Genomic DNA, 19,144 nt, shown 5'->3' with positions numbered 1-19,144 from the left:
ATAAGGGATGCCCTGAAGTAGGGTGGGTTCTGGAGTGGACATGGGGATATAGGGCATTTGCCTGGGGAGCACAGAGTTGGGGGTTCAAGTCTCACCCACCCTGGGAGCATCCAGATAGCCACCTGTTGGCATAGAGATGGAGCTGGCTGGTGCATTAGGAAGACAGGATAAGGGACATCCTGAAGGTAGGGAGATGGGGTGAGCTCTGTGGTGGCCTAGAGGATAGGAATAGGGCATTTAAGATTTATTGTAAAAGGGGTGAAAGGAAAGTGAGAGAATACCAAAAGGCATGATTTTTTTTTCTCTCTCATGCTCGCTGCATCCCTTCCTTTTTTGTCAAACCACTGTGAGAAATTTACATAGCACTCAAATTCAGTACTATTCTGTTTTGGGTTTTGTCATTTTGTAAAATAACATAGCCTTATAGATACTCGTTGATGATAATGGGAGCATGAACAACGTGTTGTGTTTTCGTCTTTTTGGGGTATTGAATAATTATTTCTCCTTGAAAGGTTGCTCCAAGAAGGAAGGCAATTGTGTTTTATCCAGTTGTAAACCACTGTGTGTACCTATGAAACAATCAGATGATTGCGCTGTGCATGGATCTGTATGGTTGCTGAGGTTTCTCACTTTCTGGGAGCCTGTGCTCTTTTTTTGCTGAGCTAATCTAGAGCAGATGGCACTGAGGAGTTAGCTAAAATACACAAGATCACATGTGCTGCCGTTTGGTGTAACTTAATACATTTTTCCTACATAATATTCAGAGTCTTTAGATGTGGGCATTTAAGAGATGGAAGAGAAGAACGAGTGTTGAATGAAAAAGACTGATGGGTTCAGCTGACCTGCAGCTGCATTGTTTGTCAAATTATAGAAATAGCTTTGGAGGGAAAAGAAATACAAAAGCGGGACAAAGAAAACATATCAATAAGGTGGGCTACAGAAAGATTCATGATGTACAGGGAGCACCTGCCGAACACTAATGGAAACAAAACCTTACATCAGCTGTGGGCAACCTGCAGCTCATGGGATGTATGTGGCCAATTGGGGTTCTTTGTGCAGCTTGTGCGCCTTCCCCCTGCACGTCCCCGTCTCTCCCATCACTTCTGGAGTGCTGTGAATCAGCTGACTTGTGCATTCCAGATCTTGGAGGAAGGGAGAGGGAGAAGTGGGGATGGAGGGCAGGGAAACCAAGTGATTCACAGGCTCCAGAAGTGCTCGGAGGAAGAAGGAAGAGTAAGGAAGTAAGTGTGTGGCCCCCAGCATGAGAGAAGCACAGGGGAAGGGAGTTTTGAGGGAAGGGATAGAGAAGTAGCATGCATTGAAAGCCAAGGGCACGTGAAGTGCATGCTGGTTGCACACAACCTTGTGAAAACTCTGCACTCCCTTCACTTCTGTATGTTACTTTTGCTTGCAATTTAATTTGCCCCTAATACTGGATTGCCTTGTGTTGAAAAGGCATGCTAAAGAAGGAGAATCAAGTGCAAGAATGTAATCTTATTCTTGTGGCCATGGTTAGTGCACATGCCCAGTTCAGTCATGTGGCCCACTGTAGTCTTGGTTGTCCATTGCTGCCTTACAAGATCAGTGGTCTTTTTGTTATTGACTTCAATGATGCATAGACCACAGGTCATATCAGAGCCTTTCCAGGAAGTGGATTTGTTTGGCTGCCTTGAATGAGTGTACTGCAGTATGTAGGGATATAGTGTGAACAGTCTCAACAAATCTGTACTACTTCTGTCCATTCCTTTCCCCCAGCAACACAAAATGTGCCTAACCTTTTCCTCCATCACAAAAAAGTCTCACAATACTGATATAAAACTACAGATATTTTATTTAAGAAATGGCATAATGCTAATAAGCTACCATCTGCTGTATGCAAAATAATTTCATAATGTTATCCTGCTATAACAGATCTGATTGCTCACAAATGGGACACAAAATGTGTTCATTTAAATCCATGTTTTGGCAATGACTCTTGAAAACATGGTTCATCATCATGGTAATAGATCAGATTGGTAGTTTACACAAAGCTCATGCCTGGAGTTTAAGTATTATAAGTCTGTATGGATCACTGATTCAAGAGGTCCTGAATTTTTTGTCATGCAAAGTTCAAGATATATACATTGATTACTCTTCAGAACTTGGCAGAATTACGCTGGACAGAATAACTAAGGGTCTGCAGTTATCTCAGAATCTTCAGTATTCATTTGTACTTTCTATACTTATGATAGGAAATACCTGGAATACTGCAGTTACTAGGATCAAGTTAGGATATCTAAAGCATTTGCTAAGACAGTTGTGAGTCTTAAAGGAGGGGCCAGGAAATCAAGAGACTTTGGTTCCATTTCCTCTCCTTTAAAATGGCAATAGTAATACATATCCATAATCGTTAAGCAATGAGGTCCTCTGAGTAAAGATGCTATACAAATGCTATTGTCATTTAGTAGCATCGTTTTATATGAAGAATTATGTTGATTGGTGTGATCATTTCTTAATTCCATGAATTTCGTTCTGTTTGTATGATTCCAAAATAAAATGTTTTAAATATTATAATGTAATATAATTATAAAAAGTTATTTTTGCTGTTTACTCATAAGAATTTAAGAAATGTTTTAAAATCCTAATTTTCCTTAAAATATCCGGGAGACAGAAGGGAAGAGCAACAAACTATTTCAGAAGACCAAGCAAGATAATGTTTTAACTCTGCAGTCATTAATACATCCTATCTAGTCATTTCCATTATAGAAATGAGCAAATAATTCCATCAGGATTCAAAGTTATTCCTGATTTCCTCCTCCTAATTCCATTATTAGAATAAAGAATAGCATATGTATCTGAAATTGTCATTTTAAAAAAAATCTATTCATTTACTTGATATGATTTACATAATGTTCCGTGATTGCTTTTACTAATGTGATCTCCATATTGCTTCTATATCAGTTTGTAGTATTTAACTACAGTAAAGTTATAAAGAACATTAATCCTCGTTGTGGGGGAGGGGAAACTGACATTCTGATGGAATATGCTGATTTTAGAAACAAAGCAGTGGTATTCTGTGTTCTCTTAGAACATGTTTGGGATGCTTCTCAGAATCTCTTACTATGTTTTAGGGGCAAATAAGATGAATCCTGTAGGTGCTCTAAAGAGGAGCCCTGCAGTGCTAATATGATATTGTTATGCGCTTCAGCAATAAAGGCTACTCAGATACAATACTAGCTATTGGAATTAATTGGAGGTTTATATGGCATGAGAAAATCCTCTCCTGCACCTTACTTAGATGCTGACGATACTGTGGTAACTAATCCTGTTTATGTAGCGTGGACTCAATAAAGTAATTCAGTTCACTGCTGGAAAATTTAAAAAGCATGATGATCTTGCACATCTGTGCAGGAATTTGCACCGCAGAATTTGCAGGAACTTAACAAAAGCTTGCAGGTTATCACAGGATCATGTAAACTTCTGGGGAGTGGGGCAAAATCATGGCTCGTGAAATCAGTGGGAGTTTTGCCATTGATTTCAATGTTACTATGATTTCACCCCAGTAGACTGACGTTGTCTGGACCAGCCCATGTATACAGATAAGGATAATAATGTGTATGGATTTCTTTATAGCTTGCAGTTTCCATCTAATTTGATAGAAAGGATGCTAGAAAAGTATGATATGGTAAAACTTGATAGGATCTTACCTACATTTATGTACAAGATGGCATTGAGTGGTTATGGAGTAGGAGGATAAAACAGAGAGGAAGGAGTGACCTGTGGCTAAAGCATAACTCTGGAAATTAAAAGTTCTGGCTTCTATTCTTGGTTTTGTTTGCACCACTCAATCTCTCCATGCTTCACTTTTCCCATCAGTAAAAATGGGGCAACTCCTAATTTCATGAGACTATTGTGTTTTTATTGAGCAAAGACCATTTATTCTATTATAAAACTGAGACTCAGGATAATTTCCGAGTGAAGTTCAGAGAGTCGTAAGGTGGTAGCGCAGTTTTTTTTTAAAATGCATATGTAAGCAAATCACTTTGTCTCAGCTGCAACAAGAAGCTTAGACTTTGTTAATGCATTTAAACATTATTTTTGATACAATAAGCCAGGTTCAAGTCATCTCAGTGAAAACTTAGTATTAACTCACTATCACAGCAATTGGCCACTGGTTTTTTGGGGGGCTATGGAGTGTTTGCCATTCATAAAATATCGTTGAGAGAGATAAGAGAGATGATCTTCACTGTGTGGTAGCTGGGAAGCAGTTGGACTCTTCAGAAGTGACAAACAAGTACAAAGTGAAATTCTATTTGTTGCATATGAAATATAGCTTTAACTAAATGTTACCTTTATCACAATAATATGATAGAGGTTAATACAGGCAGTCCCCGAGTTATGCGGATCCGACTTATGTCGGATCCGCACTTACGAACGGGGCCCGTCTCCCTGGTCTTCAGCAGACCAGGGAGAGGAAGCAAAGCGGCGGAGCACACGGACAGCCCAGACGCATCTGGGCTGTCCGCTGCCCGCGTGCTCCGCGGCTTTGCTCTGCTTTGCAGACCAGGGGGACGGGGAGCAAAGCGGCGGAACACGCGGGCAGCGGACAGCCCAGACGCGTCTGGGCTGCCCGCGTGCTCCGTGGCTTTGCTCTGCGGCTTTGCTCTGCTTTGCTCCCCGTCCCCCTGGTCTGCAGACCAGGGGGACGGGGAGCAAAGCTGCGGAACACGCGGGCAGCGGACAGCCCAGACGCGTCTGGGCTGCCCGCGTGCTCCGTGGCTTTGCTCTGCGGCTTTGCTCTGCTTTGCTCCCCGTCCCCCTGGTCTGCAGACCAGGGAGAGGGGGAGCAAAGCAGAGCAAAGCCGCGGAGCCCGAGGGCAGTAGGACAGCCACGGCGCGTCTGGGCTGTCCTGCTGCCCCCGTACTCCGCGGCTTTGCTCCGGACGCCTGTGGTACAGCAGCTGGGGCGCTGCCTTTTGGTCCCGTAGCGCTGCTATGGGCGCTACTGGACCAACCCGGCAGCACCCCAGCTGCTCTGCCCCAGGCGTCCTGATTCAGCCACTGCTGGTCAGTTTCAGCAGCGGCTGAATCAGGACGCCTGGGGCAGAGCAGCTTGGGTGCTGCTGGGTTGCTCCAGTAGCGCTGAGGAGCAGCGGCGCTACTGGACCGACCCAGCAGCACCCCAGCTGCTCTGCCCCAGGCGTCCCCAAGTCAGCTGTTGCTGAAACTGACCAGTGGCTGACTACAGGAAGCCCCTGCCCTGGGCTTCCTGGAATCAGCCGCTGATCAGTTTCAGCAGCAGCTGACTTGGGGATGCCTGGGGTTCTTAAGTTGAATCTGTATGTAAGTCAGAACTGGCATCCAGATTCAGCCGCTGTTGAAACGGATCAGTTTCAGCAGCGGCTGAATCTGGACGCCAGTTCCGACTTACATACAGATTCAACTTAAGAACAAACCTACAGTCCCTATCTTGTACGTAACCCGGGGACTGCCTGTACTGAGAAAACATTGATTATATTGGATCTTGTATGTCATTTAATAGAAAGATGATTAGCTGGCATAACTTTTTCAGAGATATGTCTACTATGGAATGATGCATTTGGGTTTTCATTAAACGAGCAGCAACACTTCCACATTTATTATTTCTGGAGGCAGATGGGGAAAGTTAAGAAGAATCAGCAGTCTCAGAAACCAATCAGCTCATCAGAATGAATCATTAGGAATAGTAGACAGTGGAAAGAAGTATTATTCTTATGATGACAGATTAAGAGGTTAGAATAGGCATATAATAAATCAAAACAAATTATAGACTATTTCAGGTTACAGTATAAACTTTTAAAGATTTAAAAAAAATTGTTCTGCAGTTTCAACTATAATATTTTTTACAATTTGTGGTAAAGGACAAATCATGGATCAATTTAGGTTGTCACAAGGAAGATTCTATAGTTAAAGAATTTAATACATTTATTTTAGGGCCTGATACAAATACTATTGAAGATAATGGAAGTTTTTTCAATAATTTCTTTGGACTTTGGATGCCATACTTAAGCTCTGATCCAGAAAACCACTTACACACCTATTTAACTTTAAGCATACACGTACGTGCTTTGCTGAATCAGGACCTTCTGCTTCAAATGATGGTCACTATGTGGAATACAAATGTAGCTCCATTTGTATTCCAAAAGTGGATACATTTGGATACAAACATAAATGAGCATTAGTACAATATTTTGCAAGTGGTACAAATCAGCCAGGGCAACTTAAAATTTGAACAGTTAGCTCCTGAAAATGTGTTGTAGCACCTGGCAATTCTTTTGTGTCTATATCCAGAGTTACACAACTGAATGAAATCTGATGTGTTTGTCTATAATTTTTTTCAGTGAATGGCACAAGTGTTATATCTCTCTTGCCTCCTGCTTCTTTTGCATTTTAAATATCAGTAATATTTATTTGAGTACTCGCTGCATTGCACTGCACTAAAGTAATTACTGTATATTTTAACTGTTCAAATTGCAGTTTTGGGGGATTCCATTTTTATTACAAACTAACCTAGGCAACATCATTCCATCTGTTTTTAAGCAGAACATCCACCATGAGTTCAATGAAGAGTGCCCTGCTTTAAAACGGCTAGTGCGGTACATCCGAGGGTCTATGGTATAGAGAACTGGGATAAATTGTTTTCAAAGTTTTATCTTTGTGAAAAAGATTGAAGGCAAATCAGGTATATACTGCCCCCGATTTTGCATAGGGCAAGGAATTGTTTGCTTGCTTGCTAATTTGATAATCTGCAATGGGTCTCTCTGGTATTCAATGTGAATTAACAAGCTGCCTCTGCACAGCACATAACTGATAAACAACTGTTTTTTATAGGACTAGAAAATACATGATGATGACCTTTATTTTTGGCTTCATAATAATTACGCTTCCCAGAGGTCCTTTATGTTAATAGGAGTATTCCAAGGAACAGTAAAACCACAGGATTCCAAGTCTCCAAGTTATGTAAAATCAGGATAATAACATTTCCGGTACAATAATTATATAATCAGTCACCTCAACTATTAATAAAAAAGTGTATTAACCTGTGAGGGAGCAAGATTTTTTGTTTTTAATTTTTTATTGCAGCACAGAGCACAATTTTTAAACCATTGCATCAGCAGCATTGTGCTCACCCAATTAGCAAAGTTCTACATGCATTTCCCATTACATAGGTTTGAACAGATACCCCTTGGTGGGTAAACTAACAGTGTTTGTTTTTATCACATATCAACAGGTATTTTTTATACTTACCTCTTCCTCTGTTTTTCCTCTCCATTTCTTTTTGTTGTGATTAGCATACTAAAATATTGATTATTTCGATAGTAACTTCAATTTTTTTCATATTTCCTTAGTTGGATGCAAAAATAGTGTGTTCTTGTGTGAAGTCCTGATTTACTTCTGCATTACTTTGTTTCATTAGTTCATTAATCCTGAAAGTTTCCAGCACAGTGCTCTCCAAAATCTTCTTTGCATAGTTTATATATGAGTAGATTGTCAAACATGTAATAAATGTAAAATACATCCCGATAAAATATGGCCAGAGTCTAATAAATAAACAAGAATTGAAGCATGTCCTGTGATTAATGCCACATGCTATAATAACTTCAGCCAACATTGTAACATTCTCCTCATTCCTTTTTCAGATTTCTGTTTTAGCTTGACTTCAAAATATTTTTGTTAGAAATGCCTTTGTAATCATCATGTACCTGCCCATGTGCTAAAATAAAGGCCGCATTTGTGTGAAGCACTGTTAACACGATCCCTTAACTCACCATGTGTTGTATACTATGTAGATTATATTGAAGCCAGATCTCACGGCTTTAGTCAGCCAATTCTTGGCCGTAGTCTCTGATTCTGTTGCCCTCTGTCTCCTACAAGAAAAATGCCCCACCACCCTTTGGGCAGCTTCTATTCCTGGTGAGAGTTCAGCTTGAGTCCAATTACTTCTAGTCCCTAGTGGCGTTCCCAGTCATGCCACAGCTCACTGCCAGGAAGTTGCCCTCCAGGGCCTCTTACATGTATCGAGCCCATAGAGTTAATCTATCCTCATACAAGCGGGGGAAAAGAGAGGACAGAGAGTCTAGTCACTGCCTTAGGCTTCTTGATACTGGAACTCACTAACAGCCCTTAGTCCTGGCAGACCTCTCCTCCTGGGCAAAGAGTCCGTCGTCCCTCCCCTCCTCTTCTCCGCCCCCTCTCCCCTCCCGGGTTGGCAGGCCTGCTTATAGTAATTTCATCTAGAGCATATTTTCTTTATTTGCTCATTAGTGTGTCATCCTGCACTGTGTCTTAAGTCTTAAGTAATTACTAGTATCTGCATTGTGAGTAGTGTTCTGCAAAATAATAGAGTACTGGTTAATTTGTAAAAATACACGTACATATGTCATTATTTCTTCGGAAATTTTAAAAACACTTAATTCATTATTCCCTGCAGAGTGTATAATTTTATGTAATAGATATCCAGTGCCATGATCCACAGCTGAATGTTTTTTCTCTGCATTTTTAGATCAGATGAAATTTGAAGTTTCTAATTAGCATTCCAAAAAAGTATTTCTACCAATTTTATTAACATCTGTTGCTAATTTTGCATTTCTCCCAGTTTTTTTACAATATTTTTACCAGCAGAGATACTCATCTTTTAGACTTAACCAAAAATCCTATGATCATGGGTTCCAGAGCCCTTATATTCAGAATTTCATATTCATATATTGAGCAGGTAGTTGTAGTTTCTCTTTCAAAACTGGCTAAACTCAACAGTTGAGGTACTGAGCATAGAATTCTTAACCTTCTGCTCAAAAACTACAACACTGTTCCACTTGAGGTAAAGGAGAATCTGCAATCTTCAGCTTGTACTATGGTTTTTATCATCTATATGATGATTGTATTCTAGTCCCACTAGAGACAAGGGGCCCGGTTAACTTCTGGCATAGTAGGCATATGCCAGCTAATCTCATGAGTGAATGTGGCTCAAACCATGTTATCACTAACACTTACTCTGCATGGTGATGGACACTACTGCAATGCTAGCAGTCTGTGCTTTTATTTTTGAGCAGAGACCAACTTGCTTTTTTGTAAGACATGTTATTACCTTTCTGATTGGCCTGCAGAAAGGAGTAGCATATTTTGATTAGTGTGTTTTTCAGAGAGATTTGGTTGTTAAATTGGAATGGAACACCGAATCTGATTCCCGGTTGGTGTGTTCTTGTATAAAAAGAATGGAAAAATCTCTCATTTGGTTATCTCAGTGATATTTTCTTGTCAGCAGGTACCCCTTAGGAAGTCTGGAAATGATGTTGAGGGATACGCCCAGTTTCTCAATGGACTTCAGCACATGCTGTTGCTTCAGCCGATTTATAGAACCTCTCCAGCTGTCACTTTGCCACTTGAAATTTGTGTAAAAAAAAAAAAAAAAAATACATGCAAAGATGAAAATAAAATTGCTGCTGGTTTATGAAATTTGATTTTCAATATACATGATCTAGTGTCAGTGAGCTATACCACTGATGCATTATACAGTCTTTACAAAAAGTGAAAAGCCTGTTACACATGTTAGGCATTATATGATAAGATTAATATAATTTGAGATAACTTTCAGGGTCAGTACACTTATATAACCTCACACCACCTAATGATCAACAAGCTTCATAACACCAAAGAGCACGTCCTTTCCAATTCTGTTCATAAAAACATTCTTCTACTCCTTCAGCAAATTGTAGTATGAGAGAATTTATTAATCTCCAATATGATTTAACATACCTCAGAGTGTACTTTTTCTGGAATCTGTACTGGACCTTTCCTCAAAAATGTACTGATGCAAAATCACCAGTGTGCAAACAGCATATTTCCATTAGAAAACAAAACAAAATAATGAATTTAATTCAGGGGCAAAGAAACTTTTTTCAGTCAGGGGCCACTGACCCACAGAAATATTGGTCAGAGGCCCCACACATGAGAGAAGCTTCTCCTAGCAGTGATATCCAATATCTCCCAATAAATGCCCATAGAACCTGCTTTTGTACGCACTCGCTGGTAGCTAATCTCGTCTTCTCATCCAGTCTTCTATGCCACTTCATCTTTCCAGTTCTATCAAGTCTCTTGCCTTTCCTAGTTCCGAGGTGAAGCACAGCTCCATGACATTTTTCCTGTATCACGACTCCCAAGTCTATATCCCTCCCACTCTTTCCCCCCACCCAGTTGTTCCCAAGTCTCCTTCCAGACTCCTGCCCCTCACATTTACCCCCTACTCCCCAAGTTCTGCCTCTGCCCACCCTGGATTCTGTTTATAATATAGACAGTTTAAAACTTTGTCTGTACATGTGCTGAACCTTCTCTTGTATCTTTATTTCCTTCTTTCCCACAAAAAAAGGTTTGTGATGTTTCAAAAAATACTATTAATCTGCTGATTGTGTAGAATTCCATAGCTGTTGAGATTTTTTTTGTTTCATTGTAATTACTAAGCACTTTGTGCTGCATTCATTTGTTCTTTTTTTTTTTTCATAATGTTCATTTTAGCTTTAAGATAAGTAAAGCATGGAAATCTCAGTTTCTTCCACATGGGAAGAAGCACTGCTGGAACAAATTTTGCTACTCTCAACTGTATTGCACTTTTGTCTTAGGGAACATTTGATTGAGAGCCAGTAGATGCTGCATTTCAGCAAGTTCATTGAGTAGAAATAAATCTAGTTTTTTATACATGTACAATTATGTGTGTGTAATCAACAGGAAAAAATGGTACAATGCTAGCAGCACCGTTATAAACCCAATATGGACTTCAGTCTTATTCGTGGAGCACCCTGACAGTGCTGGTCAGCAAAGCCATCGTCCTTTCCCCATACAAATTCATCCATGATACCTATAAGAAATCAGACAACTGAAACCTGTTTATTTTTTAAAATCCTCTTTACCCACCATGCTGTTTACTAGCCCTGCTAGCTGAGTCACCATCTACTTTTACTGTGGCTTTTGCGCACACACCTTTTTAAGTGGTCTTTTTATAAGCATTTTTATTATAGGCAGTCCCGGGGTTACGTACAAGATAGGGACTGTAGGTTTGTTCTTAAGTTGAATTTGTATGTAAGTCGGAACTGGTACATATTTTGGGGGGAGGGAGGGAGCTGGAGTTAGGTGGAAAAGACCCTGATTCTCATACAACTTCCTTATTCTAAGAAAAACACATCCTGTTTTGATATGAAGGTTTTTTTGGTTGATATTTTAATTAAAAATCGATCATAAGTTTCATTGTGTCATACTATATCCAGATCTTTCTTTTGGGGTACCTGAAAGATCCCAGTTATTCATTTAATAGTCAGAATCTTTGTTTTTTATAACTAAAAAAAGTTTATTCAATGCATATTACTGTTCCAAATAGAATTTGCTACAGATGGTTCAGTGAAATGGGTATTAAGTGTAATCAATAGTCATTGGAGAGCACAGTGAAATATTGATACAATCAAAGCTGTTGTTGTCTTCTGCTGAGCAGAAAATGGAAATCCCTTCCTGTGAAGTGTGTGTGTGTGTGTGAATTTATCCACAGGATTAATTTTAAAGAAAAATTCTGTGTTGGAAACAGGAGTTTAGCCACAGGTGGGTCCTCATTGTCCACTCACCCACTTTGCAACCAGACCCATCCCCTCGGGGCTTACCCTGCTCCGCTCCAGCCAGGGTGTGGGGTTGGGGCTTATCCCCTCTTCCCTTCTGTCCTGCTTCTCCCCATTCTTGCCCACCCACACCACTGAGTATTTTTTCAGCTTCACCTCTGCCAGGCTGGAAGGGACTTGTTAATTTCACGTGACGCTAACAAGATACTTGCAGCTCTAGTGCTGAAGAGGGAAAGAGCTGTTGCTCCCAAGGTGGGGACTGTAACACAATGGGTCTCACTGCCTGCTGCTTTTGCTGTTCCCTAGGAAATTAATTTTTCCGCTCTGGGGTGCCCCCTTTTGGCTGGTGTCTTGTTCCCCCCAGCAGACCCGCATCCTCCGCAGCGAGAAAAGCCGTTCCGTGTCTCCCTGGTCTGCTGGGGGGGGGGGGGCGCTAGCTCCGAGTCTCCCTGGTCTGCTGGAGGGAAGTGCCCCCTGCACCGCCGGAGGCGGCGACAGTGGGGGAGGCACCCCGCACTAGCTGCGCCTCCCCCACCCCCGTATGTAACTAGGGATCCGACGTAAGTCAGACTGATGAAACCCAGGGACTGCCTGTATCTTAATTTTTGTCTATGGTAACACCAAAAGATTCGCTGTTAACTGTTGTGTTAGATGCTCACAAACACAGTAATGGACATAATCATTGTGCTACAGATCTTACAACTCGTTGCTGCAGTTAGATCAGTGTTGAGCCAGTGGGACTCGGCATAGGAGGATCTAGCATGAAGACCTAAATTTCTCTTCGGTAGTGGTTTGGGCTTATTTTAGGAGTAGTCACAGGTGATACAAGATTACTCAAGATAGGTAAGTACTAAGCTAGTTGTGAAGAGTAAAGATCTCACTAAAACAGGGCAATAAAATGGCAGATACAATTCAGTGTTAAGTGCAAAATAATGCACACTGGGAAATAATTCAAGCTATACGTACAAAATAACAGAATGTAAATTAGCTGATACCACTTTAGAGAGATCTTGGAGTCCTTGCCCACAGTTCTCTGAAAATATCAATTCAGTGAGCAGTGTTAGTTGACAAGCTAGCAGAATGCTAGGAACTATTAGGAAAGAGAAAGATAGTAAAACAGAAAATATATATAATGCCACTGTATAAATCCATGGTATGCTCACACCTTGAATATCGTGTGCAGTTCTGGTTGCCCCTTCGCAAAAAAAAACCTATATTAGCATTGAAAAATGTGGAGGAAAGGGCAACAAAAATTATTAGGGATTTAGAACAGCTTCCTTACAAGGAGAGATTTTAAAAAAAACAAACTATTCAAGCTTTGAAAAGAGACAACTTAGGGAGGATCTGATGGAGAGTTATGAAACCATGAATGGTATGAAGCAAGTGAATAGGATAAATAACATTTCCTATCACATAAAACAAGAACTGTGAGTCAGCTGATTAAATTAATAGGCAGCAGGTTTAAAGCAAACAGCTTCTTCACACAATGCAGTCAACCCATGGAACACATTGCTATAGGATGCTGTGAAACCAGTTTTATTTTTGGCTTTCAAAAAATTAATAAATTTGTGGAGGATAGGTTCATCAGTGGCTATTAAGCAAGGAACACGACGACCCATGTTTTGCGTATCTAAACCTCCTAATGCCAGAAGCTGGGACTAAACAAGAAATGGATGATTTGAAATTATCTGGTTCTATCCATTCTTTCTGAAGTGTTTGTTACTGGCCACTTGTCAGAGACAGGATACTGGATGAGATGGACAGTTGGTCTGACCTGGTATGGCTGTTCTTACATTCTTAAGTTCTTATGGTTAAATCTCTGTTGTTAAAATCAGTTGACCATTTAAGGAAGACGTGCTTTTTTGGGTTTGGCCAAAGCAAATGCTAGATGGGGAAAAACTCATTGTAAACATAGCTTTATGAGAACAGTAGTACACACTTGAAACCTGCAGATCGCAAATGCAGGTGAACCATTATAGTACTGCTCATAAAATGACAATTGGTTGCCTTTACACTTCTGTAAAGATCAAGTGTTTGTAGTTGTGTTTTTAAAGACAGGTCCTTAGTAGATCAGAATTGAAGTAGAAGATATGTCATTGATCTGTGACCTGTGCTTTATTTCCTTATGAATACAGAAATACACAAAGGCCAATATATTGTAAAGCGATTAACTTAAAACTTCTGGCTATGATTCTAGAAAAGGAAGTGGAATCATGGAATAAATGGCAGTCACACTAAACAGGGAAATATCTATATGTCCTTGTCTTTATTTAGTCTGTCTTTTAGGCTGTTACTTTCTGCTTTTGTTCCCATCTCATGTTTTCTTTTTGTCCGTTTATCCTTTCTTTAGCTCGTAAGCAGGAGATCATCAAGGTTACAGAGCAGCTGATTGAAGCTATCAACAATGGGGACTTTGAAGCTTACACGTAAGATGTCTCATTTTGCAAGTAGCAAGATAAGATACATGTATAAAAATGTGCATCCTTATAGTCCTTGAGAAAACGTACAACCTGCTTCACGGCTGTATTGCACAAGTCACGCACTGGTGTGAGGGCAGATTTCTGTAGAGTTACATTAGGAGAAACATGGAGTAATACCATAGTGAATGTGACCCGTTATCGCTATGTAACATATACCACGATCTCTTTCTGCAAGCAGAGAGGAGAGAATGTTCATGATTTAAAAATCTAAGAATCAAGATCAAAATACACTGGAAAAATGTTTTGACAGAAACATTTCAGTATAAGCTGGGATTCTGTGTCACCAGAATTCCATCTGTCGCATCATAATACATTAATGCCTCTTGGGGCTCATTTACATGGAGAGCTAGTACAAAGCAAGCCTGGGTATGACTCTGCAGCACACTCACTTACCATGCAGTAACAGGACATGTGGGCCTTGCTGCCAAGCACTAAAAGTTATGTAATACACTTTGACATATCCCCAGCCATCTCATTTTACATTGCAGTACATTGAAGCGCACTATGAAACGCCTAGTATGTGGTAGAAGGGTCCATGTAGCCAATAGTCTCACTATAAAATAGAAAGGCTGTCTACATGATTTCGCTGAAAACTAAGTGCTACTATGTAAGTGGAACTATTTTGTCTCGAAAATTGATGGGGACAGATACTTTTCCTTGCAGTTTCACAAGACCACCATATTCCCTGAGTCCCTCTCCCCCAAAGTTATAACATAAGTTCCCGTTTCTCAGCACTCCCTTAAATAAAAAGGTAAGACCCTTAGCACTTACTTTGGCCTTCTACCACCTTCCCATTTTGTGCTCTACCAGTCTGTCTTCAGAAATTTTATTCAGAAACCAAGGCATCTTCTGCTTAGTCATTTTAAATATTCCATTTTAAAAATAACCCTTTAGATAGTTCTGTTTTTTCCTTACTCTAATCCATTAAAATGTCTTTAGAACAAAAATTATATTTTATTTAAAGTTAAAGGTCTAGAACTAAAGGTTCTATTTCAGCTCATGCTAAAGGTTTTAGAATAGTTGAAATAGGAAAGTAATATTCCTATGTGACAGTGACAGATTACCAGTAATATGCCTTTACTTGGTACAAGCACTTTATATCCTTCGACTGTAACAAAAATGTCAAATGGAAATTTGATCAACACTTTTCTGTTTTGCAGTATGCCAGAACTCAGGCCTTAGAAACATCTAACCAAAATTAAATTATCATTGAAATATTGGTAACCACATTAGTTTTCGACTTAACAGATCATACAGCTGACCCTAAAGATGTGACAAAGATCCCACTGACTTCATTGGGACCAAGATTTCATCCTTCATGCCTGTATGTGTTGTGTTGTGTTCCAGCATGATACATTCCCTCTTGGAATAACAAATAGGAAAGCAAGGCAGACAGAAATAATAATTCCCGTGTTTATTGATGGATTACAGAATTTCACACACATGGTATTTGTTTCACAGGTTGATTTGTATGAGGTCATATGCCTTTGAGCTCAATCATATTCTGCAGTTGAACAAACTAGATAGAGGATGAATCTTTTGTTCTGGGTTATCATGCAACAAATAGAATGCCATCTCCTTTAAATCTCAGATGGAGAGGGCTGCTTTATTGTTTGTTTTAATTGTCAAAATAGTAGACGTTACGGTGGCAAATAGTATTCCTGTGGGGAAAGTCGCTAATTAGAAGTTTTCCATCATTCTTGGGAATAAGACCTGTGAGAATAAATCAGCATTCATGAGCCCAGCTCTGCCTGCCTTAAGAGAAGAAAATCTGGAAAGGAAAAACAAACATGGTAGGAATGGGTGGCTCTTTGAGCAGTAACCCCATGGGCGCACTATTTCACATGCATGCACCTTTGATCAGAGATTTTAATTAGCATGCATTCAGCCCATGCATTTACTTCTGATATCCTCATGCCCTGCAGTGAGTACAGGTGAACCACCCTCAATTCCTTCTGTCATCTCAGCTTCAAATGAATGGTAGCATTTCTGTGTTAAGTGCCTCAGCTGAGTTCATTCTACTCAGTTTAGTTAGTAGTAGTATTTAGTTACTGGCTGTTGAGGGATCATTTTATTTCCTCCAAAGAAATCGTGCTTGTGAGGAACATGCCCAGTTCATCAGGGTTTAAACATTGCCTCACCTATAGAGAGACTGAGAGAAGAAAAGAAACAAATACCAACCCTCACAGTTGTGGCCCCCAACTGAGAGAGAGAAAGGCACTCCCCACATTCCCCTTGCTCACCAGAATCTAGGAGGGCCCAGGCTAGTAGATGTTGTGTGCTCCATCCCAGCAGTGTGGGGAGGTTGCAGTGCCAGTGTAGGCTCTCCAATGCTGGAGGGGGAGCCCTGAGCCACAGGGGCTGGATTCAGGCAAGCCAGAGACTGCATCTGCCCCCCAGACCTGAGATTCCCCATCCCTGCTTTAGATACCCAAAGGACTTATCAGTGACTTCTGACCAGAGTCTGTTGGCAGTTACTGAGCATTCCTTGGTATCAAGAATCTCTTGGTGTCTGACCCCTTATACATCCCTGGTGTCATCACGTTTCTTTTTAGTTGGTGCTCCGCATTAGAGGAAGGAGATAGAAACCTCTCTTCAGTATACTGAATCTCTGTTCAGGGTTCTCCTGCATGCCTATGTATGAACTGCCTTTCTCTGCAAGACAGAGAAGATGTTTGGGGACCTCCTCATTCCTGGATGCCACCCTTATCCTTCTTATGGTCCTCAATGCCCATATTGGCATCCGAAGGCAACTTATCACTGACGACTCTCCAAGGTCCTAATCCTTTCCCATCAGGATGATAGGGAGGATTAAGATTCTCCTCCCCAGAGACAGGAGAAAATGTTTGAGGTTCAAGAGATTTAAGTGGACAAAGAAGCACCCCCTATACCTACCATCTTTTCGTTTTCACCAGATGTGACCGTAATCTCTCCTCCTCCATCTACAGCTGATTATACTTGGCAGCTTTGAGACCTCATTAAATAGTTGGCAGATTTCCTCTTGAGGAGCTCAAAATTCACTCTGCAACATCTTCCAGAGTCCTCTTCCTATCAACAAGGCTCTTCTGGAGTCTGCAAAAATTGACAAACCCCTGCCACAGTAACACATGACTCTGAGCTCCTGTTTTCTCACATTCCACCTAACACACTGGTGATTGATGTGGTGCATAGCCAGGGCAAACACCAATATAATCCACCCCATAAGCCCCAGCAGTGCCTGGACTTTCAGGAGAAAATCCTACTCATCAGCAACCTACAATTCTGCATTGTAAATTACCAGGTGCTCATAGCCATAAGAACAGCCATACTGGGTCAAACCAAAGGTCCATCTAGCCCAGTAGCCTGTCTGCCGACAGTGGCCAGCACCGGGTGGACCGAAGACAATGATCAAGCGATTTGTCTCCTGCCATCCTTCTCCAGCCTCTGACAGAGGCCAGGGACACCATTTCTGTCCCCTGGCTAACAGCCTTTTATGGATCTAACCTCCATGAAATTATCTAGCTTCTCTTTAAACTCTGATATAGTCCTAGCCTTCACAGCCTCCTCTTGCAAGGAGTTCCACAGGTTGACTACATGCTGTGTGAAGAAGAACTTTCTTTTATTAGTTTTAAACCTGCTACCCATTAACTTCATTTGGTGTCCTCTAGTTCTTCTATTTAGGGAACTAATAAATAACTTTTCTTTATCTGCCCTCTCCATACCACTCATGATTTTATATACCTCTATTATATCCCCCCTCAGTCTCCTCTTTTCTAAACCTGAAAAGTCCCCCGCAGCATTTGCAATTCCGAAGTGTCTCATTAGCATCCCTTTTACGGAAAAGGGTGCCAGTGTAGACACAGCCGAGTTGTTTGCAGAGAACACAAATAAGTTGTTACATACTCTTAAAAGATTGCAGAGACATATTATGTTCATTAGGCATCCACATTCCTGCCAAAAAAATGGCAGATTGCAAGTATCTCAATAATCCCAGACAAACAGAACTTCTAATTTAGAGACATAAGTTCCAGAGGAAAAGATCCTCTAACCCCACCCTACACAAGTTTGCAACTGTCTTCATCTTTGAAACATGAGTTTTGATGGGGTGGGCAAAGCTTTATACTCTATCTCATTGGTTTGTCAGCTTCAGTGATTTGCCTACTTCCCTCTGTTTGGGGACCTCCTATTTCCAGCTAGTATAGTAGCGTATCACCTTGGACAAACGGGAGCTGAAAATATTGTTGGGCTACCCCATTGATTTTACTTACCTTCCTTCTCCTTATTCCTCTTCCCCATTCCTCTTCAGAAAATCTTCTCAAGTTCCTGCCAAGATAGAAAATAAACTTCCTTGTTTGTTTAGGAGCAGTAGAGCCAATCCCTACTCAGCCCAGCAGTTTCTATTTGAGATTTCTCATGCCTAAGAAAAAAAGACCAAATTTAGATCTAAAACTCCTGTGAGGAGTCAGAAGTTCAGGGTGGTGTCTCTCTTGGCTATAATTCCTTCTCTGGATTCAGGGAACTGATTTTAGTCCCTGAAGCTTCAAAGCACATAATTCTGTATAGAAATGTAACCATCCAACACAAGGTTCCTGCATTTTGCCATAGGCCAGAATAATTTTCTGTACTCCTCTTTCGTCTCTCTTCAGTTCTGAGAGTGTTCTCAAAGGTTTCGTCATTGGTGACTACCTACCTGCAATCATATTATTCTAGGGATGTTAAATATCAAGTAATTGACTAATTGAATAGTCAATGCATTTTGCATCAACTATTTGATTATTCAATAGGGCATCTCTGCAGTGTAGGAACAGCCCTAGGTCTGTTGCTATGCTTCAAAGGCGAAAGTACCACATGGAACCCGGAACCCCAGGCTCCATGTGGTACTGCCTCTTTGAAACAGTGTGTGCAGCCTGACACCAGGCTCCCTGCGGCACTGCCGCTTTGAAACGCTGTGTGCATTCTACGCACACCCCAGCTGCCCCCCCCCTTACTGCCTCTTTCTGATGGGGGCGGGGGGGAGAACGACTAGTCAACTAACCGATAAGCATTTGCTTATCGGATTGTTGACCAGTTTTT

General features: G+C 40.9%; 1 protein-coding gene across 18 annotated transcripts in view; it reads left to right on the top strand.

Moving 5' to 3' along the window:
- CAMK2D (calcium/calmodulin dependent protein kinase II delta) overlaps window positions 1-19,144 on the top strand; it is a 260,546-nt gene that overhangs the window by 228,693 nt on the left and 12,709 nt on the right. For all 18 annotated transcript variants that reach the window (XM_025182683.2, XM_025182685.2, XM_014571578.3 and 15 more), the window contains one exon: window positions 13,963-14,038. In XM_025182683.2, coding sequence (XP_025038468.1) covers window positions 13,963-14,038 — 76 coding nt within the window. The remainder of the gene's footprint in view (window positions 1-13,962; window positions 14,039-19,144) is intronic.

Source organism: Pelodiscus sinensis, chromosome 5 (genome assembly GCF_049634645.1).
Source record: "Pelodiscus sinensis isolate JC-2024 chromosome 5, ASM4963464v1, whole genome shotgun sequence".
In the NCBI taxonomy this organism is placed as follows: domain Eukaryota; kingdom Metazoa; phylum Chordata; order Testudines; family Trionychidae; genus Pelodiscus; species Pelodiscus sinensis.
Note: the sequence above shows the minus strand (reverse complement) of the source record. Positions and strands in the feature narration are given on the sequence as shown.